The sequence below is a fragment of the Urocampus carinirostris genome, chromosome 17, assembly GCF_059441175.1.
Source record: "Urocampus carinirostris isolate Australia breed hairy pipefish chromosome 17, RoL_Ucar_1.0, whole genome shotgun sequence".
Taxonomy (NCBI): Eukaryota; Metazoa; Chordata; class Actinopteri; order Syngnathiformes; family Syngnathidae; genus Urocampus; species Urocampus carinirostris.
This window is the reverse complement of record NC_142365.1, coordinates 2,287,472-2,314,116: the sequence shown is the minus strand read 5'-3', so window position 1 is coordinate 2,314,116 and position 26,645 is coordinate 2,287,472. Positions and strand designations below refer to the sequence as shown.

The 26,645-nt window shown below is 40.5% G+C and overlaps 2 protein-coding genes across 2 annotated transcripts; both read left to right on the top strand.

Annotated features, from left to right (window-relative positions):
* Window positions 1–109: 109 nt before the first annotated feature.
* Window positions 110–5,079, top strand: cox7b (cytochrome c oxidase subunit 7B). Its single transcript, XM_088321011.1, has 3 exons — window positions 110–270; window positions 2,846–2,961; window positions 4,874–5,079. The coding sequence occupies exons 1-3, from the start codon at window positions 135–137 to the stop codon at window positions 4,955–4,957; spliced, it is 336 nt and encodes a 111-aa protein (XP_088177137.1). The 5' UTR covers window positions 110–134; the 3' UTR covers window positions 4,958–5,079.
* Window positions 5,080–7,030: 1,951 nt separating this feature from the next.
* On the top strand, window positions 7,031–21,887 carry pgk1 (phosphoglycerate kinase 1). The gene is made up of 11 exons (XM_088320691.1): window positions 7,031–7,229; window positions 10,626–10,676; window positions 10,745–10,900; window positions 10,973–11,117; window positions 13,718–13,821; window positions 13,880–13,999; window positions 14,284–14,398; window positions 16,724–16,903; window positions 18,079–18,256; window positions 19,427–19,525; window positions 21,395–21,887. The coding sequence occupies exons 1-11, from the start codon at window positions 7,165–7,167 to the stop codon at window positions 21,433–21,435; spliced, it is 1,254 nt and encodes a 417-aa protein (XP_088176817.1). The 5' UTR covers window positions 7,031–7,164; the 3' UTR covers window positions 21,436–21,887.
* Window positions 21,888–26,645: the final 4,758 nt, after the last annotated feature.

Genomic DNA, 26,645 nt, shown 5'->3' with positions numbered 1-26,645 from the left:
TATTTTTTTGTTACACATGTAAAAAAAGTCATATGTTCATGTTTTCGATGTTACCTTATAAAAAGCTACACACGTTGTTTTTCTTCAAAAAGTGCGTATGCGCCATGAGGAGGAAATCCCGACGTCTAGCGCGCATGCGCATTCTATGTACTACGTCACTTCCTTCGTCTGATTTAACGCTACGATACTTCTGCTGTTCAAGGGTATCCTCAAAAAACGCGAAGCCAGTCGATATGTTCAGGATTGCGAAATCTGCTCTCAACCTTAGCGGTAGGTCCACTTGTCGTTATTATATATGTACACTTACTCTTCTAAATATGAAGTTTTTGCGTGTGAACAAGCGTCTCCTGTGGGTCACCCCGGTCAGTGTGTTACCCTGCAAGCTAATGCTAACGGCTACGAAGAGATGTTTGATCTTGTACCTCCGCTGGTTTTCAACACTATAAGAGGAATTAGTATTTTAGTACAATGTCCATCAAAACTAACATAAACAGCGACAGAAACAAAACGAAAACAAATCCAAACAGCTTGACAACATCAATCACGTTACTGTGCATGTTGAGAGATTTGTCAGCTGTGGTTTCAATGTTAATTGAATGTTTTTGAGATGAAGTGTTTGGGGAGTTATGTTAGGAGTGACAAGATTGGATGGATTGAGAAATGAAATTGTGAGAGACAGAACTGGAGTAGTAGTGGAACTGAGCAAGCGTGTTGATAAGAGTGTACTTGGTTGGTTTGGACACATGGAGAGGATGGATGAGGAGCCAATGTTGAAGAGGATCTACGAGCAGAAGTCAATGGAAGGAGACCAAGAGGAAGGCCGCCATTGACGTGGATGGATGGTGTTATGAGTGCACTGCAGGAAAGAGGTCTAAATATAATGGAAGCTAGAGCTCTTGTTGGTGATAGGAACGAGTGGAGAGGTGTTGTGAAAGGATAGTGGGATTGTGGACTCGTTCTAAAGGATGGGCTGGGCACCCGTATGATGCGGCAGGGGTAAACCAGTGAAATCTGTTGGTCCCTGCTGTTGAACAGTGTATTGTGTCACCCTGACCCGAGTGACATGGCCGCTTTCTGGTGTCCCATTTCATCTGGAGGGACGAAAGCATGACCAACTTCGGTGCCAAGGTGCCTAACTTGTTTGGGCTTTTGGGTTGGCCATGGTCCACAAAATTTTGTGTGTGTTTTTTTTGCTATTTTTTTCCCTTTTATTTTCCTTGTTATTGTATGTGTTTGTCTTGCTGTCGGTCACCCCTTTTTTGGGGGGTGGCAGAAGCTCAGGAGTAAGAGCGCTCGTCTTGGGATCAAGGGATCCCAGTTCGAATCCCGGCTTGTCCGTGTTACATGTCGAAGTGTCCTTGGGTAAGACACTGAACCCCTAATACCCCCAATAAGCAGGTTAGCGTCTTACAAGGCCGCTATTGGGAAATGTGGAGCACATTGTAAAGCGCTATATAAATGCAGATCATTTCAAATGATCAAGATAGATAGATAGATAGATAGGTTTTAATGTTTACAACTAACTTTTTGCAGAGCACCAAAAGATCGCTGCTTAGCGTTAGCAGCGCACTGTAGACTGCCAACATAATCTGTCTTCCGGTCAAAAAATCGGAAGCCAGACCAAACCTTACCTCATACCAGCAGGTGGCACTGTTGGACTCGTCATTGCAGGACGCTCACACATAAACTATACAAACATATTTTAGCAGGAATTTCAACAAAACAAAAGTTATTATTACACTTAAACAGTTAAAGCAACTGATTTACCGTTCTTGTCAATTCAAGTCACCAGCATTTGTATACCCAGTTAATCAAAGAGTCACTATTGGCTGTCGAGGCCTGTAGTTATGGTGTATAAAACGTCCCCTGATCTCAAAACTGCATGAGGGCAAGGAGAAGCTGCGCCGGATGTTGAGTGGGTACCAATACGCAAAAGTCCAAGAGAGCGAAGACAAAGCTTCCCATCTAAACCAGCCTGTTGATGCAGAATGCTCCAAGTGATGTCATGCATCAGTTCCAGGTGTTTGTTTGCTGACTCAGGATAGATAATGCATTGTGCCGAATCCAGCCTCTTCTTCGTCGCTCAGCCACCTGCCAGTCAGGAAAAGACCAGAAAACAATAATATGGACTCAACATCAATAATACCTTCCATTGGAGTTGCAGGTCTTTTCCCTGAGAAGAGTGTTCAACACCAGGGCATGACTGGAGAATGCTATCAATCCTGCAAATGTATTATTGGCTTTCGGACTCACTAGTGCCATCATTTTCTAAGCAGAGCACAAACATCTGGCAAAACCTAATTATCTATATATCTATATCTACCTTGGTCATATCCCAAAAAGGGGTGACCGACAGCAAGACAAACACATAAAAACACAAGGAAAATAAGAAGGGAAAAAATAGCAAAAACACACACAAACATTTTTGGACCATGGCCAACCCAATTGCCCAAACACCCAAAATAGGTTAGGCACCTTGGCACCTAAGTTGGTCATGCTTTCGTCCCTCCAGATGAAAAGGGACACCATAAAGCGGCCATGTCACTCGGGTCAGGGTGACACAACACTCTTTTGTTCAACAGCAGGGCCCGAGAGCTTTCACTGGTTTACCCCTGCCGCATCATACGGGTGCCCAGCCCATCCTTAAGAACGCGTCCACAATCCCACTATCCTTTCACAACAGAAACAAAACTTTAATAAGAAAGATAAATTAAGACATTTTCCGATTTCAAAACAAGTGTTGTGGTTTGGATAGGTGGCTCTCCCAAAACCGTGCATATTGCAGATTCAATGAAAAGAGCTGTCAGTGAGGAAATGAAAATCACGTGGCACTGTTTTGTTCCAGGTCACGCTGCACGACAAGTGAGGCACGGATCCACCGTGCGGCAGGACTTCCACTCCAAGTATGGCACCGGCATTTTGGTTGGTGGAATTGCCTTCTGCACAGCGGTGTGGGCGTACGTAAGTGTGGCATTTTTGTTTTAGGTGCAAAAATGGCAAACGTTTTTTATGAACATTCTAGTGATGTGTTTATCGGTTAAGTATGGTGGTATTAGGGAGGATCTTTGTTTTTCTAGGTTTTCTTATCTACTCAACCTTGCTCTAAATTTACCCTGACAAACTTTGGCCTTGTTAAACAAACATCATGACCGTATTTTCATGGCTGTAAGGTGCACCGTGTGAAAAGGCCCATTCTTAGGAGCTGGTTCTATTTTGTAATTATCATATGCCGCGACCACAGACAAGCATACAAATTATCCTCCCTGTAAAATGTGGAACTGGAGTGCCACGTCCAATTTCGTTGTCACAATATATTCAACCCATGTTGTAAAGGTATATTCTATTCTAAATGTGTGTAGCAGCTGGGGCAAAACTGAGTTTGGTTGTGGTTTATTTAGGTATTTATCACAAAGTAGAATAAGGATGTAGAAGGATTGTAAAAAATAAAGAGCAAAAGAGTTTGGTACTCATTTTTTACGGTTAATCCTTATCAAACTAAGCCGTCAAAGTCTTCATCCGTTTGTAAAATATCAAATTATTCCATTTCAGAGTCACTTTACACGGGCGTCGAAACGCTTCTGGTCCTTGATCTTTGCTCCGTGATCCGGTGCTTGAGTCTTCCAATTCAGGCCACCTCACCTTACATTCACCGAAGCTAAACTGCGTTATCTTTACTCGTCGGAGCTCGTTTTTCAGCTTCCTTTATTTTTCGAACACCTGATTGATTCATCTCTCGATTTCAGTGTTCCTCGGTGCAGGTGATGGCGGTCGGTTTAAGATGGGCTTCATACGCATGCGTCTTGGCCATTTTCAGCGTCAAATAAACCTCAAACACATTATGCAATCAGCACACGCCCGTTGGTTTACATACATGCCCACAATTCAGACTTTGGCGGGGACTTCAAGTCAAGTCATGTTTATTTGTATAGCCCTTAATCAAGAGTCTTAAAGGGCTGCAGAGGTTATTGCAAACCACAGACTATTATTACACCATCCCCTGATCTAAAACCTACACGAAGGCAAGGAAAAACTCAAAAACCTCAAGCTGTTTCTAGTAATATTCTTCACGTGTGTTTGAAAGGACAGATCGGGGTCAAATATGACGCCTACATTTTTAACTGAGTCACTCTGGGCGATCTTACATTTGTCAATGTTCGGAGCAGTTTTTGAGAACAAGTCACGGCATTTAGATAGACCAATAACTTTTGGTCTTTTCAGAGTTAAGGCCCAAGAAGTTGAGTGACATCCACTCTTTTATCTCAGTGAGGCAGGCCTCCAAATTTCCACTGTTTAGTGTGGCAGATTCCTCCAACGGAAGATATGGTTGAGTGTCATCTGCGTAGCAATGGAAACTGATATTATACTTGCGAATAATATCACCTCACGGAAGCATGTCAATGTTGAAAAGTAGGGGACCAAGTACTGAGCCCTGCGGAACACCACAGGTAACACCAAAGGGCTCAGATGTCATTTCGCCATATTTAACACAGTGCGTCCTATCTGAGAGGTAGGATCTGAACCATAAGAGGACTGTTCCTGAGAGACCAATCCATTTTTCCAACCGTTCTAGTAAGATATTACGGTCCTCGGTGTCAAACTTCAGTCCTCAGTCATGTCCGCCACCAAAGGCACGCGGGGCGATAGGGCGCAGCTCACATTTGGAACGAAATCTTGACATATGTGCGTCTTATGGGGGTGAAAAATTTTGGAGTTTACAATTTTTTTTAAAATGATTTTTTTTTCATAGACAACTACCACTATTTGACATTTTAAGTTTCTTATTGACTTAAATATATATTTTATTCCGTGATCATACTAACATTCATACTGCATTTTTGATCCTGATCCCGTTTTTTCCCCAAATATCTTCCAGGTGTTGACTCAGACTGGCATCACTTGGAATCTGTCTCCAGTTGGGAGGGTCATGCCCAAACCATGGAGGGAGGCCGAAAAGTAAATTAAAAAGAAACCTCCCCAACGTCGACACCCAAATAAAAATCTTCCGACTGTACAGATGAACAGAAAATATCGGCCTGAGTGTGTTTTAATTTTTGTCCAATAAATTTACCGTGAATCTCAGTTTTTGGGGCACTTTTTATTTTTTATTCGTGCAAAGAACTGCAGATGCTTTTGCAACTGCTTTCTACAGAGTAAAAGGATTCATCAAACGTTTATTCAAATCTAATTTTAAAAAATGACATTGTTAGAATATTTGTTGATGCCTCATAGTGCCAGTTGTTAAAATGTTGTTTACGCAACAACATTAATAGCATAATTTTTTGAACTTCTAAACATTAAATACAGATCCCTTGATTTTACTCAGTCCTGTTTTGTCACTGGTTTGCATTGTGTTCTGCATTCTCGTTGGCTGGACAGCTCATATTGTTGTCATTTCTTAAGAAAAGATTTACTTTTAGCCTTTATTATTTTTTATGTCTCAAAGGTACAGTGTGTATAATTTAAATGCAAACCAACGAGTGATTAAATTGCACCGTTTTTCTTCATTTTTTTATCCAGCTTTCACAGGGATACTTTCGGATACCCTTATCAGCTAGATAACAGTCTATTATTTCAGCTCCCTTTAGGTAAGCCTCATGTTCTGTAAAATAAATACAAATTGCCTTCCCTACGAGTATTTTAGAAAAAAATGTATATTTAAATAATGGTTCCTGTATTTTTGCTCGTTATTCAAATCAGCATATATTTCTTTAATCAAGTTTCAACCATTAGGTGGTTCAACGTCTCTTTAAAAACGTCACATTAAAGGTAACTTGTGTAGTATTTGACCACTAGATGGCAATGCGAAATGAACAAAAAAACAGTGCTGAAGAGCACTGCATAGCAGCGAGATTCCAGACGAATATGGCAGCGACTACTGGGTTCTGCTGTGCCAAAGAAACATTTCTCGACCTATGAATATTTATTAAAAAACATCCATCCATTAGCTGCACCGCTTATCCTCAGTAGGGTCGCGGGGGTGCTGGAGCCCAATCCCAGCCATCTTCGGGCAGTGGGTAGGGGACACCCTTAACTGGTTGCCAGCCAGTCGCAGGCAACACAGGGACAGACAAGTCACTCATTCCTACTTATGGACAATTTGGACCGGCCAATTAACCTGACATTCATGTTTTTGGAAAGTCGGAGGAAACCGCAAGCACGGGGAGAACATACAAACTCTCCACAGGAAGGTTGGTAGCTGGATTTGAACCCATGACCTCAAAACTGCCGCACACGTGTATTTTTATTCAAAAGAATCTTTTTTTTTTCCTACTGAATGTTATTTTTTGGTATCACTAGGAGACCCTAAATATTACACGCTGTCCCTTCAACCTTCACGTTGTGTTTGAAATTGGCACTACTAACCATTGTCTAAGGGAATCTCCTCTGTGTTGTATGTCGAAGTGTCCTTGGGCAAGACACTGAATCCCTAATGCCCCCAGTAAGCAGGTCAGTGTGTGTGTGAAAGGGTAAGTGTGAAGTATATTGTAAAGCGCATTCGGAGGTCTTCATTGACTTGAATAGCGCTATAGAAATGCAGACCATTTACTCTATCTCAGGAGTATCGCTCAATATAACAAACATAGATAGATAGATAGATAGATAGATAGATACTTTATTCATCCCCGAAGGGAAATTCACTTTTCCAGCAGCATCCCTAAGCTGAGAACAATCGAAAAAAACTGAGAACAATCGAAAATAACACGGGAGCTGCTGGAGTGGCTGCCATTCGTGACGGCGCCGGAGAAACGATTCAATTTGAATCATGTACAAACAAACAAACAATTGAATCATGTACATGTGCACCCATAACCAAATATCCCCATTGTAATTAGATTTTACGCCCCCTCATACAAGTTCAATACATTTTGTAAAATTAAAACGGGTCACCGGAGACCCTAACTCCCAACATGGGCGAGACGCGTGACGTCACATGAACCAAATCACAGTCGGCCAATCCAATCCAAGGCTTTCATACCACACAGCAGCCAATCACTTTCGAGCTGGGCGTGTCTCCGCCAACCTCCTTATCCCAGTCCGCTGCTAAGGTCACCGCTGTCATTCGGGAGCTAGCCAGCCACCGAACAACCACCGAACAACTACCGGAGCGGAGGCCACTCAGCAGGGAACAAGACGTGACGAGCAAGCCAAAAGACGAGAAAAAAAATGTCTCTGTCCAACAAACTCACTCTCGATAAGGTGGAAGTCAAGGGGAAGAGAGTCATCATGAGGTAAACGTCTCACGGAAGTTGAATGGAGACGAGATTAGCTTGCTATCGCTAACCTCCCGTCTATCATCATCATCTTCTTTATTGTTATTATTATTATTTATCCGTGGTTGATGCAGTCGGTATAACTGCTCCTTTGTATAACCACTGTTGCAACCTTTTAGTTTTTGCAAAATGGGCCGCAATAGTCTTATTTTGACGATACCGGAAGTTAACTTGTCCGTTTGCACCATTGCCGCACTCTAAATATTCTCACAATAAACCCTGGCAAGATTATCCATGATGCACGCTCAAAATTGCTTAATTTCACATCAGATAGTTTAAATTGATGAATAATCGATTGCAAATCCATTTTCAATGCATCCAGTGTGATTGACTGATTTTTGAGATGGAAGTGAATTTCATGAACAGACCCACATTGGGTAAAGTTCTAGTTGGGTTGGGTAGGGTTACTTTAACTTGATTACTTTCAATTACTTTTGGATTACTCCAATAGCAACTATGCTAATAAAAGACAAAAGAAACTAAATATGAATAAAATGATGACTCAAAACACGTGGTAAGCTTTCTCTCCTGGCTTTGATCTCTTGGATCTCCGGCAAAACAAACATAAAATGCGACAGAAACAAAATGAAAATAAATCCAAACAGCTTTCCGACATCATTTTTGCCGTTCCATGTATTCTGTTACTCCCCAAGCATGCGCAAAATTGAGTCATTTTATTCATATTTAGTTTCTTTTGTCTTTTCTTAGCATATTTTGTATTGGAGTAATCCAAAAGTCATTGAAAGTAAAGTATATCATTATTTACGTCTTGGTCTGTGTGTACTCATACCCCTTGACTTCAGCTAATTGATCCCCTTATTAATTATTGCAATTTGTATTATAAAGTGATATCAAACCTTAGAAACACAACGTGGCACCCATTTACTCATTGCAAGACGGACTATGTTAGAACAAAGTGACAATATTAGCAATTTACGATGACTTTGTCGTTTGCTACGATCTGGATGAGAGCCAAATTGGGTAAAACGACACTGGTCTAACAAGAAACGAGTTTATTAATTATAGATAATTAAAACAAATCCCGTGGAGAAACTGTCACACATTGTACACAATTAGAAATGATTGAAAACAACTTATAAAATACGAGGGCAACCTATACATTGACCGGTATTGGTTTGTAAGAGCTGAACGCTTGAAATGCACTATCGCGATCGCAAACATTTCTGGAAATGCTGTGGATAATTTTGGCTTTGCAATCAAATATATGTTGCCAATTTTTGACATGTACAAGACTTTTAGATTAAAGCCGACCACACTTATTGACATTTTCTGAATATGAATCATGTCAGGCAACTGTGCAGTGTCAATAATTACATTTTGATACTCGAGTTTTCATACATTTCTTCGTGGCAGTGTGTTCACTTAGATATGTCTGTGATTTGAGGGGTGCACTCACACTTGATAGCCATACGCTGTGAAAATGTCAAAGGTTTCATTTGGCATAGGTCAAAGTTCGCTGCAAGATGTATTTCGTGATGCGTCTTAACATCATGTTAACTGCCGGCGTTTCACACCCAGGGCTTGCTTGAGCTTGTCGTTTCATAAAAATGAGCGCCTGAATGAAAAAACGAAACGAGGTGGAGTGTTGCTATGGCAACTGTGGGTAGGGAACCCAAGAATCTTCTTGACTCCCCTAAAATGATCCGATGTCTGCCTGTTTGTCAGACAGGATCAGACGCTAACAATGACATGGCCGTCTGCCACCATCGAAATCGCTGCGTCGGTAAGGAAGCGGATCACCGAACGCTCGCCTCGAGCTGCCAAAAATCCCGGCGAAAAGCTGACCGCTGTGGTTCCAGACCAGACAATGCTTTTACAGTACTGTACAGCATTGTGTGCGAGCTAATGTGTGCTTACGGAGCATCAGGTGGGGAGGAGGGACATTATGTAACGCTGGCGTACGAGGGATGCGGCATGTTCCCGTGCCGACGCTGCTGTAACATTGCAAGTCTGCACTCATTTGTCCGACAGTCGAATATTTACAAATGCTCCAAGAAAGGTTTTTCATTTGTTATCAATTTGCATTTAAATGGAACATTTGCATAATGAATTGTTTTAACATTTTTGGGAATCTCCAAAAACAAAAGTGTACCTCCCTCGACTCAACTTTTACCCTGGGTATTTACAATCCATCTCAAGATGCCCAAACTTCTCCCCCTGGGGCCCACATAAGGAAGCATTGAAGCAAAACAAGCACAACATTATAGATTTGATCGACATTTGGAACTTATCAAAGGAAAACATTGAACATTTTAAATAATAAATTAGCATCTTTCCATATCAAAATAGGAGCAACTATAATTTCTGAAATATGCTGTGAGCCGTAAAAAATGTTTTCAATTGTCAAAATGTTAGTCCCGTTATTTATAGAGAAGATTCATGGGTTGAAAAATTGCACACAAAAATACACCCAAGGATTCCAATCTCCATTCATTATTCATTCCATTATCTGCACCGCTTATCCTCAGTAGGGTCGCGGGGGTGCTGGAGCCCATCCCAGCAAGCAGTGGGCAGGGGACACCCTGAACTGGTTGCTAGCCAATCGCAGGGCACACAGGGACAGACAACTCGCTCGCTCATTCACACCTAGGGACAATTTGGAACGTGGGAGGAAACCGGAGTGCCCGGAGGAAACCCACGCAAGCACGGGGAGAACATACAAACTCCGCTGGATTTGAACCCACACAGGAGACCTTAGAACTGTGCCGCACACGCATTAACCACTGCGCCGCCATGCTGCCCCATTTGGAACTTTTAAAAGGAAAACATTCCAGATTTCGAATAATAAATTGGCATCTTTCCATATTAAAATAGGATTAAAATAGGAGAAAATATAATTTCTGAAATATGTTGTGAGCCGTGAAAAATGTTTTCAATTGTCAAAATGCTAGTCTCGTTGTTTTTATTTATATATAATGGGTTGAAAAATTTGCACAAAAAAACCCACACAAGGATTCCAAAGTCATTTCAATTCAATGAATTCAATCTCACGCTGCACAAAATTTGAAGTCAAACAGATTATCTAAAAATGATTTGGGTGTACTAAGCTAAATAACAAACGAAAAGGAAATTTTGCCTTCTTGTGCAAACTGTTACATGTACACTCTGAAAAAGTCCCCCAATTTGTTGATTTATGATTTCAGAATATGGCATTTTCTCAATTGACTTCAGAGCCTCTACCAGTGGATACAACGACTACAAACCATTGCTTTTTCTATTGTAAACTCAAATGTGTTTTTTTTCTCTTTTCTAAACCAAAATGCATCTTCTCCAGTTGTATTTCTGATGAGTGTCTTGATGTTTTTCACAAATGTTTCTTCTCATTTCTTTCAGGGTTGACTTCAACGTTCCCATGAAGGACAAGCACATCACCAACAACCAGAGGTAAACCGTGCGACTTCTCCGACAGGGCCTTGAACGAGAGCGGTCACTATCCCCCGATCTCGTTTTAGGATCAAGGCTGCCGTTCCCAGCATCAAGCACTGCCTGGATCACGGCGCCAAGTCGGTGGTTCTCATGAGCCACCTGGGCCGCCCCGACGGGAACTTTGTGCCGGAAAAGTACTCGCTGGAGCCCGTTGCGGCCGAGCTCAAGTCCCTTCTGGGAAAGTAAGAACGCCTCGGGGACGAAAAGGTTCTCGTCGGGAGGCAGTCCGACTTAGAAAATCATTCGGTGCGCAGAGAGGTGAGCTTCCTGAAGGACTGCGTGGGCGCCGAGGTCGAAGCCGCCTGCGCCAACCCCGCTGCCGGCTCCGTCATCCTGCTGGAGAACCTCCGCTTCCACGTGGCCGAGGAGGGGAAAGGAAAGGACTCCTCTGGAAACAAGGTGAAATCCCCCCCAGCGCTTGAATAAATAGGATGATAAGACACGCTAAAAGATCCCAACTTCGATGAACGATGCTTGTCGGGCCTGCTGACATTTATCCCGAAGGTCGCTGTTGCTTTTTTTGTCCTGCTTGGTATGTAGCATGAGTGGATTCATTACTGCTGTACAAGGCAGGTCACTTCCTATAAGTGCACTTTCAGACCAATACCAATGAAAGTACTCTACTTTTATACTTATTTGTACCGTAAATTCCGGACTATAGAGCGCACCTGATTATAAGCCGCACCCACCACATTTTGAGAGGAAAACCGATTTTGTACATACACAAGCCGCACCTGTATATAAGCCGCATGCGCCCACATTTAAACATGTAACACAAACACAAAATAAACCCAAACCCGACTTCAAGTACCGCGATTGAAACGAAATATTCTTCATTTAAGTCCACAGTCCAAAAATCACAGGCGGCACAATGAACGGAAAATGATACTGGTACTTAAGGTTTGATGCAGACCTGCAGAGTCCGGGTCCCGTTGAAAGTAATCCAAGGAAAAAAGTGTATATTTCCAAAGATAAGGGTGGGAAAAATATATCAGATGAACACATTTACTCACGCAACTCCTTTTTCTTTAACCAACTTTTTACCCCCTCTTCTTTCCTTGTTTGTCCCTCACCTTTAGCGGTCCCCACTTAAACTCGGCACCCCGCGTTTGTACCGCCCCTCATTTTTTGTTCACCCGTGCAAAACATATCAGAATAAGTCTCTAAAATAAATACAAATAAATACATTACAAAAATATACAGTTGCAAATCCATATTATACATGGGTTACAAATATTTACAAAGAAAGACGGTACACCGAAAGAGTTTTCAAAGCTTTAATAATAATAATATAGCTTTGACAGGGCAGTTAATGGTAGCAACACTCGAGCGCCGATGGCGGCCGTTAGAAAAATGACATAAATTGGCCGCATCACTGAATAAGCCACAGGGTTGAAAGTTAGGGGAAAAGGTAGCGGCTTATAGTCCGGAATTTACGGTAGTTCTTCATAAAGTCCTTCCGATACCGATATTGACAGCACCCATTCCATTAACAACACATGGTGTCAATACGCTTCCATCCCCAGAAGTCTCATTTTATTTTGTACGTAGGACTACAAGAACAACGTCAGAGAAACGTGTTTAAAATAACTATTAATTGTTTCACAATTTAACTGTAAAATCAATGAGGGTTTTTTTTAAGTGTTACAAATCTTTTTTTTTTTTTACACTGAAATCAATCAATCAAAAGTCCTGTATAATTTTCTGCTGTTGTTGTGGTACGACATTCATTATTTTCTCATAAACAATTGTCAAATCATGTTTACTTGTATAAACCTTAATCACAAGATGTCTCAGAGGTCTGTACAGACTAGACTACTATTACACCACATCATCAACATAAAATCTAGGCATATCGCTTTATTTTTTGCACTATTAAGCTCGTTTTTTCCCTGCGAATGTTGAAATTCAAGTTAGGGCCGGTGTCATGCCGAGAAATGCATCCCTGCCGAGATTTGCATCCCCTCGCTACTCTAACCACTTTACCTCGTTTTATCTCACTTTTATATCGTTATTCGGGAATGTAATGGCGAACATATATCCAATACCACTTCGTCTTGCATTTGTTGGTAATGTAATACAACTTCAACTATTCCGTCTTTGTATTTGTTGTGAATGTAATCCAACGGTAATGCACACGCAGCACACGGTATATAAATCACTTTTGAGAACTGTTATGCTCTACCGTAAAGCTTATTATGCTGAAATAAGCTTTATGGTAAGAGTGTATTACAGTTTCAATACGAGCGATTTGAGTAGAAAAAGGCAAAATAAACATGTTACCTGCTCAAGAGTGATTTGTATACGGTGTGCATTGCCGTTCGATTACTTTCACAACAAATACAAAGACAGAATGGTTTAAGTTGTATTACATTCCCAACAAATGCAAGACCAAGTGGTTTTTGTTATATGTTCGCCCTTACATTCCCGAAAAGTGATATAAAACGAGGTTATAGTAGGTTATAGTAGCGAGGGGATGCATTTCTCGGCACAACACCGGCACTCAGAAACACAAGCACCATCCGTATTAAAATAATCATTGAATAATTCAAATTTTGTAAGATTATGCATTCAATTATTTTTTAAGTTCAGATTGCTTCACAGCAAAACAGTTAAAAAAAAACTTAATTTGGAACAAGAGTGAACCCATATTTACTTCTTGGTTCGTTTTGTCAAAAAAAAATACCTGCAGTATTTCCACCAACCAAAAAAATGACTTGTTAAAAACAATAATAATATTAAAAATCACTAGTTTCACTTTAACTCGGAAAATATTGTTAGTTTTGCACAAATTTTGCTTGTTTTACCTACTCTTAGAATCACGGCCCAAGAATCTTGGTTTGTTTCCTGCAGCTTCGGAGATTGTTCCTTGGCAAACTAACATCAGTTGCAATTACATTTTTGTCCTCTACTTTTTCAATATTTTGGTGCATTAGTACGTATGGAACGTTATCCAGATATTCAACCCTTTTTAATTGCAATTTTTTTTTTCATGGCAGACAAAGGCCTCCCAGGAGCAGATTGACACCTTCAGGGCATCTCTGTCTAAACTGGGAGACGTTTACATCAATGACGCCTTTGGTACGGCTCACCGAGCCCACAGGTGAGGCCCTGATGATTGCTACATGAGTAGGACGAAGTCAATACCTTCCTCTCTCCAGCTCCATGGTGGGCGTCAACCTGCCACAGAAGGCGGCCGGTTTCCTGATGAAGAAGGAGCTGGACTACTTCGCCATGGCTCTGGAGAAACCTCAGAGGCCTTTCCTGGCCATCCTCGGAGGGTAGGACAGCGGCGGCGTTTGTCGATTTTTACAAAGGCTCATGTCACAATCAACCTACAGTTGATGAGTTCAATGTCCATGAAGCCTGCGAATTGTGCAACTTTTATTGAGCAGTGTGCAACACACAACTGCATATTGAGGACATTAGGTGCATTAATGAAGGCTCAGCTTAGAAAAAGAAAAGTAAATGATACAACAAATGATAAATATGGATATTTCAAGGTGTTGGATTTCCAAGCCCTTCAGATTTTGATTTTTATCGACAGTGTTTGTTTTTTTTAAAGGGCAAAGGTGAAAGATAAGATCCAGTTGATCAACAACATGCTGGATAAGGTGGACGAGATGATCATCGGCGGCGGCATGGCCTTCACCTTCCTCAAAGTGCTCAACAACATGGAGGTGAGAGGACGGCAAAACAATCGGCACAACTGGAGGTACAGCTGAGTTTAACACGAGAGTTGGAGACGATATTGTGCAGTTGTTGATAATGTGGCACAAATTTCTCACAGTAGAAAGTTGATATTATTATTCTAGAATAAAAGAGCGGTACGGAATTAGGAATTTGATCACTTTCTGCCGCCATCTCCCGGCTTAAAGTCACGATCGCGGCTTCCGTCGGCTCATTCATAATGCGTGTGCTAGTACGTGTATTTCTTAGAGGGCTTGAATAAACCCTTTTGCATCTTTTGGGGGTTTTAGTTGGCTTTTAGACACCAACAGAAGCGGGCCTTTTCTTACTTTCACCATTTTCATTCTACGCTAAAAAATAGTCAAGTCATGTTTATTTGTATAGCCCTTAATCACAAGATGTATCAAAGGGCTGCACAGACTATTATTACACCATCCCATGATCTAAAACCTACATGCGGGCAAGGAAAAACTATCCATCTATCTATCTACCCAGGTCATATCCCTCAAGTGGGGTGACCGACAGCAAGACAAACACATATAGTAACAAAGAAAATAAAAGGGAAAAAATAGCGAAAAACACACACAACATTTTTTGGACCATGGCCAACCCAATTGCCCAAACACCCAAACAAGTTAGGCACCTCGGCACCGAAGTTGGTCATGCTTTCGTCCCTCCAGATGAAACGGGACACCAGAAAGCGGCCGTGTCACTCGGGTCAGGGTGACACAACAGCAGGGCCCGACAGCTTTCACTGGTTTACCCCTGCCGCGTCATACGGGTGCCCAGCCCATCCTTAAGAACGCGTCCACCAGGTTTTGAGTTATAAGGAAAAACTCAAAACCTAGAAATTTAAAAAAAAAAAAAAAAAACGACAGGGACGAGCATAACGTCCAACCCCAGCCCTCATCTAGAATAGATAGAATATAATAGAATATGCCTTTATTGTCATTGTTACAAAATGGGTTAACATATTGTGACAACCAAATTGGGCATGACACTCCAGTTTCACATATTCACGGTGAGGTAAAAAAAACAAGATAAAGGAACAGAGAAGATAAGGTTATAAAACAAGGAGGGTAAGGTTATAGTTATAATTTACACAAGAAATGTCGGCATGTAGGATGTTACATACAGTTTGGTATCTTGAACCCAATGTGTTCTGCCTCCAACAGCTCTGGTAAAAGAAAGATAAATGGAGATGGGCGCAATGAAAAACAAAGCACAAGCGCTCTTGGAACTCAGTTGGGCATTGTTAACACATACTAAATGGAGAAACTATTTTTAAGGACACGTCAGACGACACACCCCTCCTTTAAATTTGACCTGGGCTATCCATGAAGGAGTCTGTTCATCTCATCCTGGCTTACCACAAAAAGACCAGAATTCAACATTCCAAGTATCCCTGCATCAATATAACAAAGCATTATTCTCCTGGCGCCGACACTGAAATTGCTAAACGAGTTATTTGCTCGGCCAGATAAGAGAATTCAACGACTGTACACTGAATGTGACAATGGCGAGATAAAGCAGGTTTGCAACGATTACATTGTAACTCGCCAAGAGAATTTCTTAAGGCGCATTTTCCGGGTCTCGGAGAGAGACTGTGTGAGGGGGACGGGTTTGAAAGTACAGCGGAACTTCGGTTCTCGACCAAAATCCGTTCCAGAACTCTGTTCAAAAACCGATTTGTTCGATCACCGAAATCATTTTTCCCATTAAAAATAATGTAAATCGTTTTAATCCGTTCCAACACCCTGAATGTTTACCTTGAATGTTTAACGTAAAGACAAAGCTAACCCAGGCTAATCATACGTTCGCGTTATCGTAATCTTCCATACGAAAGATTACGCTAACATGAACGCGTAAAAATAAGAAATAAAGGATAAAGAAAAGATTTATGAATAGGATTTCTTACCTTTGTGGTGGTCAGCAGAAGGCGCAGGCGGACAGTGGGGTATTCCCTAGCAAGATCAGACACTCGCACACCTCCTTCATATTTTGCCATTATTTCTTTCTTAAATGCAATAGTTGTACGCACTACTTTTCTTTTTTCACCTGTAGCAACTTTGCCGCTTGCACTGACTTTCTTCGGAGGCATAATAAGGGGCTAAAACACCTGTACGCCGCTCAGCATGGCACCCTAGCGTACTCACTCACGCATTACCGGCGTTCCAACTCCGATTTTTTTGACCGGACAGCGAAGCAAGAATTTCTCTGAATTTTTGTTTGGACTCCGATTTGTTCGAACTGAGAGGCGTTCGAAAACCGAGGTTCCACTGTAATCACGATGGTTTCTGTATTCCTCCCACAAGATCGGCAATTCCCTTTATGACGAGGAAGGCGCCGGCATCGTCAAGGACCTCATGGCCAAGGCGGAGAAAAACGGCGTCAAGATCACACTGCCCGTCGACTTTGTCACCGCCGACAAGTTCGACGAGAAAGCCGCCACCGGCGTCGCCACGGTCGCTGCCGGCATCCCCGCCGGCTGGATGGTAACCCAAAAAGCCCAGCCTTTTATCTTCTTTGTCGGGACTTGAGCAAAAATGGGGTCCTGAACAATGTTCCCTCTAAGGTGCGAGCGTGCGCAATCGCGCACTGCCCGCACATTCTCAGCGCACAAGAAAATCGAGCCAGCTTACAAAAATCAGGGCTCAAAATTGCTAATTAAGAAGCGACTCAAGTCAAAGTTACAGTGCATGAAGGTAAAAATACACGGGTTCCCCTGACGCTGTGTTCTAAATGCGGTATTTTGAAGTCAAGGTCGAAGTAGAACAAAGTTGGGTAAAGTCAGTAGAGTTTTTCGAGAACCGGCTTCTTCGGCTCGGCTCACTACAAGGAACCGGCTCTTTCGGGTCCCAAATGGCTTTTCAGGTTGTTTTCGCTTCTTTAATCCCTACACGACCAAATATTATGTAAAATTATGCACAAAATAACTTAAAGGAAGGGGGGGGAAATAGAACAAAAAAGAAAAAAATACCAAAATGAAAAAGTAGTGAAAAAAGAAACAAAAGGAAGAGAAAAAAGAAGAAAAAAAAAACAGAAAAAAAAGCCAGAAGAAAAGAGAAAAGGGAAAAAAGGAAATGGAGAACAAAAACAAAAAAGTAACAGCTAGGAAAAAAATAAACAATGACATTTTATAAAGGAATTAAAAAAAAATATAGAAAAAAAAACAGGGAAAAAGAAGAAAAAGTTTGTGTTGCATTCAAATAATTTCCAATGATACCAAGTCAATATTGTTGCCAACATTGTACTTCCACAAAACAAATGGGATTAAATACAGTTGTGTATCGTACAACCGACTAAATAAGCCCCTAAAAAATGTTAGTATTATGCGTCAAAAGATACCAGGAAAAAAAAAAAGAAAATATTGTGAAAGAATTGTTTTAAAAACAAATGACGTTTGCAGGCCCTGCAACCTTTGCAATAATACATGAGTCAATTCATTCAAAAGAGAAAAAAAAATTTGCATTGCCGGAAACTCAGCAAAATGTAACTTGAAGTTTTGGACATGTTTGATAATGACTTAGTTGCCTCACTTGGGATTGCCGTTGCTTACTGTTGTTTCAAGCTTTGCTCAGTGACTTTGTGTGAACGCTCAGACCCGTAAGGAAAATTACAGGGAACATTGGTCCTGAATAATATGTTCATTTCATAATTGTCTTGGCAGGGTTTGGACTGCGGCCCGGAGAGCTCCAAGGCCTACAGCGAGGCGGTGGGCCGAGCCAAGCAGATCGTGTGGAACGGTCCGGTGGGCGTGTTCGAGTGGGACAACTTCGCTAAGGGAACCAAGAACCTGATGGACAAGGTGGTGGAGGTCACCAAGTCTGGCTGCGTCACGATCATTGGTAACCAGCGTCACACACAATTATTACGCTGTGAAGCAGTGTTCCCTCCAGGCTGCGCGCGTGCGCAATTGCGCACTACTCGCACATTCTCAGCGCACAAAAAAATCTAGCCAGCGCACAAAAATCAGGGCTCAAAATTACTTATTAAGACGCGACTCAAGTCAAAGTTACAGTGCATGAAGGTCAAAATACACGGGTTCCCCTGACGTTGAGTCCTAAATGCGGTATTTTGAAGTTGAGTCAAAGTAGAACGAAGTTGAGTAAAGTTAATAAAGTTTGGCGAGAACCGGCATTTTCGGCTCGGCTCACTAAAAGGAACCTGCTCTTTCGGGTCCTAAACGGCTCTTCAGGTTGTTTTTGCTTCTTTAATCCCCCCATGGCCAAATATTATGTAAAAGTATGCACAAAATGACTTGAAGGAATGGGGGAATAGAACAAAAAAGAAAAAAAATACCAAAATGAAAAAGTAGTGAAACGCTGAGAAAAAAAGAAACAAAAGAAAGAGAAACAAATGAGGAAAAATTTAGAAAAAAAAGAAAAGAAAGAAAAATGTAGGAAAAAAGTAAATAGAGAACAAAAAGAAAAAAGTAACAGCTCGGAAAAAATAAAGCAATTTTTAAAAAAGTAGAAAAAAACACAAAAAAAAAAGAAAAAGTTTGTGTTGCATTCCAATAATTTCCAATTATACCAAGTGAATCTTGTTGCCAACATTGTACTTCCACTCAAAAATGTGATTAAATACAGTTGTTTATCTTACAACCGACTCAATAAGCTCCCAAAAATGTTAATATTATGCTACAAAATATGTCAGGAAAAGAAAAGAAATGGATGAAAAGAATTGTGAGAACAAACGACATTTGTGGGCCGGACAACCTTTGCAATAATACATGAGTCAATTCATTCAAAAGAGAAAAATAATTTTGCATTGCCAGAAACTCAGTAAAATGTAACTTGATGTCAAGTTTTGGACATGTTTGATAATGAATTATCTTGGCACACTTGGGATTATGGTTGCTCACTGTTGTTTCAAGCGTTGCTCACTGACTTAGTGTGAACGCTCAGACCCGTACAAAATTACAGGGAACATTGGTTATAAGCCATTATTAAACAAAATCTTACCCAGAATTCAGTTGGCACACCTCAAAAAGAAATGTAAATGTTTCTTCTCAGGTGGGGGCGACACTGCCACCTGCTGTGCTAAGTGGAACACTGAGGATAAGGTCAGCCACGTGAGCACAGGAGGCGGAGCCAGTCTGGAACTTTTGGAAGGTAAGTTGAAGACCCAAGTCGGGGGTCAGCAACTCGCGGCTCTGGAGCCGCATGCAGCTCTTTTTTGCTTCCAGGTGGCTCCCTGGCATCTTTTCCTAAATGTTAGATCATGGAAAACTATATGGTTTCTGTAGGAGGAACAGGGTTGGGTAGGGTTACTTTAACTTGATTACTTTCAATGACTTTTGGATTACTCCAATACCAAATATGCTAATAAAAGACAAAAGAAACTCAATATGAATAAAAGTATGACTCACAACACGTGGTAAGCTTTCTCTCCTGGCTTTGATCTCTTTGATCTCCGGCAAAACTAACATAAAATGCCACAGAAACAAAATGAAAATCAATCCAAACATCATTTCTGCCGTTCCATGTATTCCGTTACTCCCCAAGCCTGCACAAAATTTAGTCATTTTATATGTTTATTATGTTGGAGTAATCCAAAAGTAATTGAAAGTAATCCAGTTAAAGTAACCCTACCCAACCCTGTCAATAACACAATAGTCATGATAGTCGTTGCAATAATAAAAAGCTTAATTATTAGCTCGACCCATCTATAGATAAAGCTTCTGCTCACGTACATTATTTGTATACCAATAATACTACTAATAACAAGAATAGGCACATAAATGTTATAATCATCATAACACTTATAATAATACCATATTAATTTAGTTGTACCCATCTATTCACCATCTCATGCCAGTAATCACTAAATATCATTCAGACACCAATAATAACAATGGATGACAGTTATAATACCGTAAATTCCGGACTATAGAGCGCACCTGATTATAAGCCGCACCCACCACATTTCGAGAGGAAAAACGATTTTGTACTTACACAAGCCGCACCTGTATATAAGCCGCATGTGCCAGACACAAAAGTAACCCAAACCCGACTTTAAGTCCCGCGATTGTAACTGAATATAAAGTACACAGACTAAAAATGAACGGAAAATGATACCGGTACTTAAGGTTTGATGCAGACCTGCAGAGTCGAGGTCCCGTTGAAAGTAATCCAAGGAAAAAAAGTCTATATTTCCAAAGGTAAGGGTGGGAAAAATTTATATCCACTATTGTCCGCCGCGACAACAAACACGTCTCACCTTTAATCCACTTCCCGTCAGCCCCCGTTTGTTCCGCCCCTTTCATTTGCCCGTCCAAAACATATCAGAATAAGTTTGTAAAATAAATGCATTACAAAAATATACAGTTGCAAATACATATTATACTTGATTACACATATTTACAAAGAAAGACAGTACACGAGAGAGTTTTCAAAGCTTTAATAATAATAATAATATAACTTTCATCCCAAACCGTGACTGTGACAGGTAGCAACACGCTACTAGCAACACGCTTGCAGAACAGTAAACGGGTCTGTTAGAAAAATATACCGTTCTTGTAAAAATCACGGTAAACTATCCTAATCTTCCGCCTTATAACTGACTCCATCAAAGTCATCTTCCTCAGTATCGGAAAGAAACTTTGTTATATAGACGTCGTCCCACGCTCCCTTATTCTTAAACACGCTAGCAACACGCTCGTAAAGTAAAGATTACGTGCAATAACTCTGTTTCCTTTTGTCGGAAATTTGCATGATGAGGGTAAGTTTACGCTAATTTCATTTGTGCACAAGCTAAGAAGTTGCAGTCTTCCTCGGCGCATATATTCCAGCGGTCTAAATCTTACCTTTTGTACTCGAGCGCCGAGTAAATTGGCCGCATCACTGAATAAGCCGCAGGGTTGAACGTTTGGGGAAAAAAGTAGCGGCTTATAGTCCGGAATTTACGGTAATTTAAATGTATACTTGTAAGATTTTCCTGTGAACCTGCAGAAACTTTGTTTCCATTTTGGCTTTTTCCAGGCAAAGTTCTGCCCGGAGTGGACGCGCTGAGCAACGTCTAAAGGTCCTTCCCATCAACCCACTGACGTGTGCATGAAAGAGCGTGAATGCGTGTATGCTGAGAAGTGAGTAGCTACTAAAACCGGACCGCTTTTAACTCATGCAAAAAAAAAAGAGGAAAATTAAACGCGTGTTCGGTGGGATGATCGCAGATCCATCCGCGAAGAGTTTTGCCTTATCGCGACTTGCTAGAGTTAGATTGGGAAGGTGGGATTTGATTTTGCTGTGATGAGAACCACAGACTTTTGGAAAGCACCTTTTATTCTCCTCTGGTCATTCCCTGCTAAATTGTGTGTGATTAGTGGATGGATATGCACAGTTAGACGACTGCTACACGTACAGTGAACCGGGTTTAGATTCTCGGAGGAAGGCTTTCATGTGGCGTTTGTGTACCCTCTGATATCGCTGCCGAACCGCTCATCTGTTCAAGTTAATAAATGTCCCGGAAACCTAATAGGCCTTCGTCTCGACTTTTGTGATGAATGCGTGAGACTTTTACTCTATTTTTTTCCCTCCAGAAAAATAAAACAAAACAGGGTATACTGGATTTTTTTTTTAGCTGTAATTTTCCAGGCATCAACAGCCACGTTTTTTTTTGTGTGTATTTTTTTCTTTCAATAGACTGACAAATAAACCACTTAGTATGCGTGACGTGTGGTGATGTTGCTGTCTGGTGAGGCACAGTAAGGTCTGCAAGCAAATAGACGTACCGTATTTTCCGCACTATAAGGCGCACCTAAAAGCCTTTATTTTTTTTCAAAAGCTGACCATGCGCCTTATAATACAGTGCGCCTTAGATATGGATCGATATTAAGTCGCAAAGTCTTGCAACTAATGCAGCAGCCGCCGACTCGATTTTCCCCCGAAGGCAAAGTAGTCTGCGGTGTATGCTGGGATTTTTTTTACCGGCGTTTCATTGGCTAACCAATGTGTCAATCATCATTTGACTCGATCACTATTGGCTAAAGTTATTCGGAGGTAAAGGGGGCGGATCCTTTTTATCATTTACAGGCTGGCATAGGCTAAAGCAGCAAAACAAAGCCTGCAATTGGCCGAAAAAGATGAATGTGAATAGCACGTTGGGTTGACGGCATAGAGAAAGCATTTTTTACTATTCTGTATTTGTAAATATTTTATTCTCCTGGATTAACTACACTCACGTATATAATAGGACCATGGTTGCACATTATTATTGAACACAACGACTTCGGTGAGCTACTCCGGCTATATATTTTCCCTGTATCTTGTTTCAGACTGAACTCGATGTTTCTGTGATAAGCGGTGCAGATAATGGATGGAATGGGGTGTCTATTTTTAAATTAAACTCAATTCCAAGTGTTTATTGTCATATGCACAGTAAAGTTGCGAGCGAAAAAGAAAATAGAAACTAAGGAATGGTTGGCATTTCTTAAATCCCAAGACTTTAAGCTTCCGAATGATATTTGGAACGATGCATTTGAGTGACATCGTACGGACACCGCATCCGCACGTGTTCGGAAGCTTTGGGAATGTTAAGGGGGTAATAAGTTGGACTGAACTATCTGACTGTTTTGTCCACGTTCCCATTGTAGCGCCTTATAATCCAGTGCGTATTATGTATGGTAAATATAGGACCAAAAACTATTTTTTGGGGGTGCGCCCTATTACCCGGTGCGCCTTATGACGCAGAAAATACGGTACATCGTATTCATCATTTGATTGGCAGAACAAAAAAGCAATATATAAACTTCAACAAAGTCAAAGAAAAACTTTCATTGTCTCACCTTAACTTATAAATGAAGTCTATGCACTGCTTCTTTTGAATAAAAGTATACATAGATAAGTAATCATTCATTATAAAAAAAACCTTGCTGTTAGCTTGCTAGCCATATGACTACCGTATTTTCCGCACTATAAGGCGCACCGGGTTATAGGGCGCACAACCAAAAAAATAGTTTTTGGTCCTATATTTTCCATACATAAGGCGCACCGGATTATAAGGCGCTACAATGGGAACGTGGACAAAACAGTCAGATAGTTCAGTCCAACTTATTACCCCCTTAACATTTCGAAAGCTTGCAAAGATGCAAATACGTGTCTCAGACATACACGGAAACAGTGTCACCAATCACTCAAATACATCGTTCCAATTATCATTCGGAAGGTTAAAGTCTTGGGATTCAAAAAAATGCCAAACATTTCTTAGTTTCCATTTTATTTTTCGCTGGCAACTGTGTGGACAGCAAAGTAAGAATCTAGTCGGCGGCTGCTTGCCTTAGTTGCAAGACTTTGCGACTTAATATTGATCCATATATAAGGCGCAGTGTATTATAAGGCGCATGGTCAGCTTTTGAAAAAAAATAAAGGCTTTTAGGTGCGCCTTATAGTGCGGAAAATACGGTAATTCTATTGTTTGGGGCTAAAGTTTATGCCAGATCTGAATCCTTGGTCTAAGAATTGCTTGCCATACTGCATCGGAAGACACTCGCTGATGGTAATATGTTGTATTAATAGTATTTATAATGTAAAGATTTATTTTGAAAAAGAAAATCTAAACTTTGTGAAGTGAAATGAAAAAGAACTTTAATAAATGTGTTATTTTCATGTTGACAGGAGAAGCAGGGCCTCACCTTCTCCCGACCGCACGTCACTGCTAACTATAATGTACAAGAATGATTAACCCTAACCTGTGTCGTTCTGAGAGTAAGGGCCGTACAAATAAATGTGACTTGATTTTAATATCCCAAAATAAATCAACATTTTAGGAGCAAATATTTCAGTGTATACTAAGAGCTGCCGGAAAATCGGCATGTCGTTCGGACCCTCATGGGCTAACTGTTTTATTTTGGAAGCAAAAGTCTAACAGAAACATGTAGAAGTGTCCTTGGGTAAGACACTGAACCCCTAATACCCCCAATAAGCAGGTTAGCGTCTTACATGGCTGCAATACAAGGCCGCTATTGGGAAATGTGGAGCACATTGTAAAGCGCTTTGGGAAGTCATTGATTGAAAAGCGCTATAGAAATGCAGATCATTTTATTTCATTAACAAAAAACATATACAATGGTAAGACTGATTCTTAGGCAATGCTTTATGTCAGAAAGATCTGATTTTGGCAGTAGAAAATTCTGACAACAGATTAACTTGAAAAACGGGATACAGGTGAGAAGTCATTATCATTTGCACAGACGGAAACCCAAGACACATTCCAAAGCAAAGGGGTTTAGACACCCTTCTTAAGAAATGCATTCAAGGCTGAGGTCAAACTTAGGATTAAAGAAAAAACATTTGATTGGTGGCTTTATTGCCGTTGTAATCTATCACTGAAATAAATAAACAGCAGCTTGCACACCCCAACGGAGCTTTATCGTCGACGGCGACTTTAATCGGGCATGTTCATGGACTGTACTCCCAAATCCATTCAATATGTGGACTGAGCAAAACATTGTGTAATGTAAGATCAAACATCAAACATTCCGGTTGTATCCACCAACTCTGTTTGTCCCTCACCCCCCTCATCATCACCCCCTCCCCCAAGGAAAACAAAGCCTACTTACAACAAAGACAGTTAGTTCTTTGTTCCTTTATCTCTTTGTTTCCTTATCCTCACTGTAAATGTGGAACTGGAGTCGCCCAATTTCGTTCTCACAATATATGTTGTAACAATGACAATAAAGGCATATTCTATTCTACAATGAAATGAAAAGGAAATGCATTTCTACAGCGCTTTTCAAGTCAATGACTTCCCAAAGCGCTTTACAATGTGCTTCACATTTCCCAATAGCGGCCCTGCATCCATGTAAGGCGCTAACCTGCTTATTGGGGGTATCAGGGGTTCAGTGTCTTACCCAAGGACACTTCCACATGTAACACGGAGGAGCCGGGATTCGATCCCAAATCTGTTTGTTTCTTTGTTTTAGCATTACCTCCACTATTATTAAAAATAAAAGCAGTGTTGCTATGATTAAATAGAACAGAAATACTTGAAGCCGTTTTTTGGGGGCTTAATGCACTGGACATAAGTACTTCCTCTGGTGTGTGCATTTTGGCCACGTGGGGGCAGTATAATACAGAAAACTGTTCAACTTTGGCAATGGTTCTTTAAAGGGACAGTGTGTAATATTTAGTGCAAGGGTGGGGAACCTATGGCTCGGAGAAAGAATTATACGGATGATAATCTTGGGTCCGGCCGTTATTTGCCCGTTAAGGTAAATTGTGTAGTTCAGTGAAAACAAATTCTACAAAGGACAAGGAAGAATGCAAACTATGGATCTTAAAGCTAACAAACTGTGCAATTCTTATTTTTTGCACAGTGTTTTACAAGTTTTTTTTTTTTCTATTAACTCTTCAAAACATAACGTGTACTGTATCGCTATCGCGCGAAGATCGTTTTATTTTTTTAATATCTCTAGCATCCATTCAATATGGTGGGTGTAAAACAAAAGTGGAATAAGAAAGCTTGATGCGGTTGAGAAAATGGTCGGAACGCCGTTTTTCTGCCACTTTGTACCACGGAGGAGGACGTCTTGAAGCCCATCTTCCAACAGTAAGTTAAACAACTCTATCTTTTATAGAGGATATTATTTTATATATATTTTTTTTTTTTAGTACAAAACAATACAGGTTACTTATACAAGCCTTAAACATACTTTTATAAACCATAAACATACAAAATATAGCACTGAAACATTGATTTTTTTTTAGCCTAGACTGACATACACATATACATACATATACACCTACATACATAGTTATTCATTTACCCTGATCTGCAAATAAAATAAAACCTTGTTTAAAAAGAGCTTACACACGTTTTTTAAAAAAAGGCTTAAAATATCCCCTGAATGCTGATTTTGAATTATGTATAGTTATTTATTCATTGACTTTTGCATAAAGTGTTAAAATGTCAATGCACTTCTTTTTAACTTGTATAAATGTTCAAAAACTTGTAATTGTTGTTTTTTCACAGCCCTTTCCTGTTTTTATTTTTTACAATTGAAAATATACAAACTGAAAAAAGCTAATAAAAATACAAAACGAACATTATCAAAACAATTTATAAACTATGATACAAATGACAAACAACTGCATTGAGATTTGAACACTGTATAAAACTATTTAAAACCCAATGAAACTATTTAAAATTTTGTTAAATGAGTTGAGGATTTTTAAGCCTTTTTATACCTCATTTCCATCCATCCATTATCCTCAGTAGGGTCGCAGGGGTGCCGGA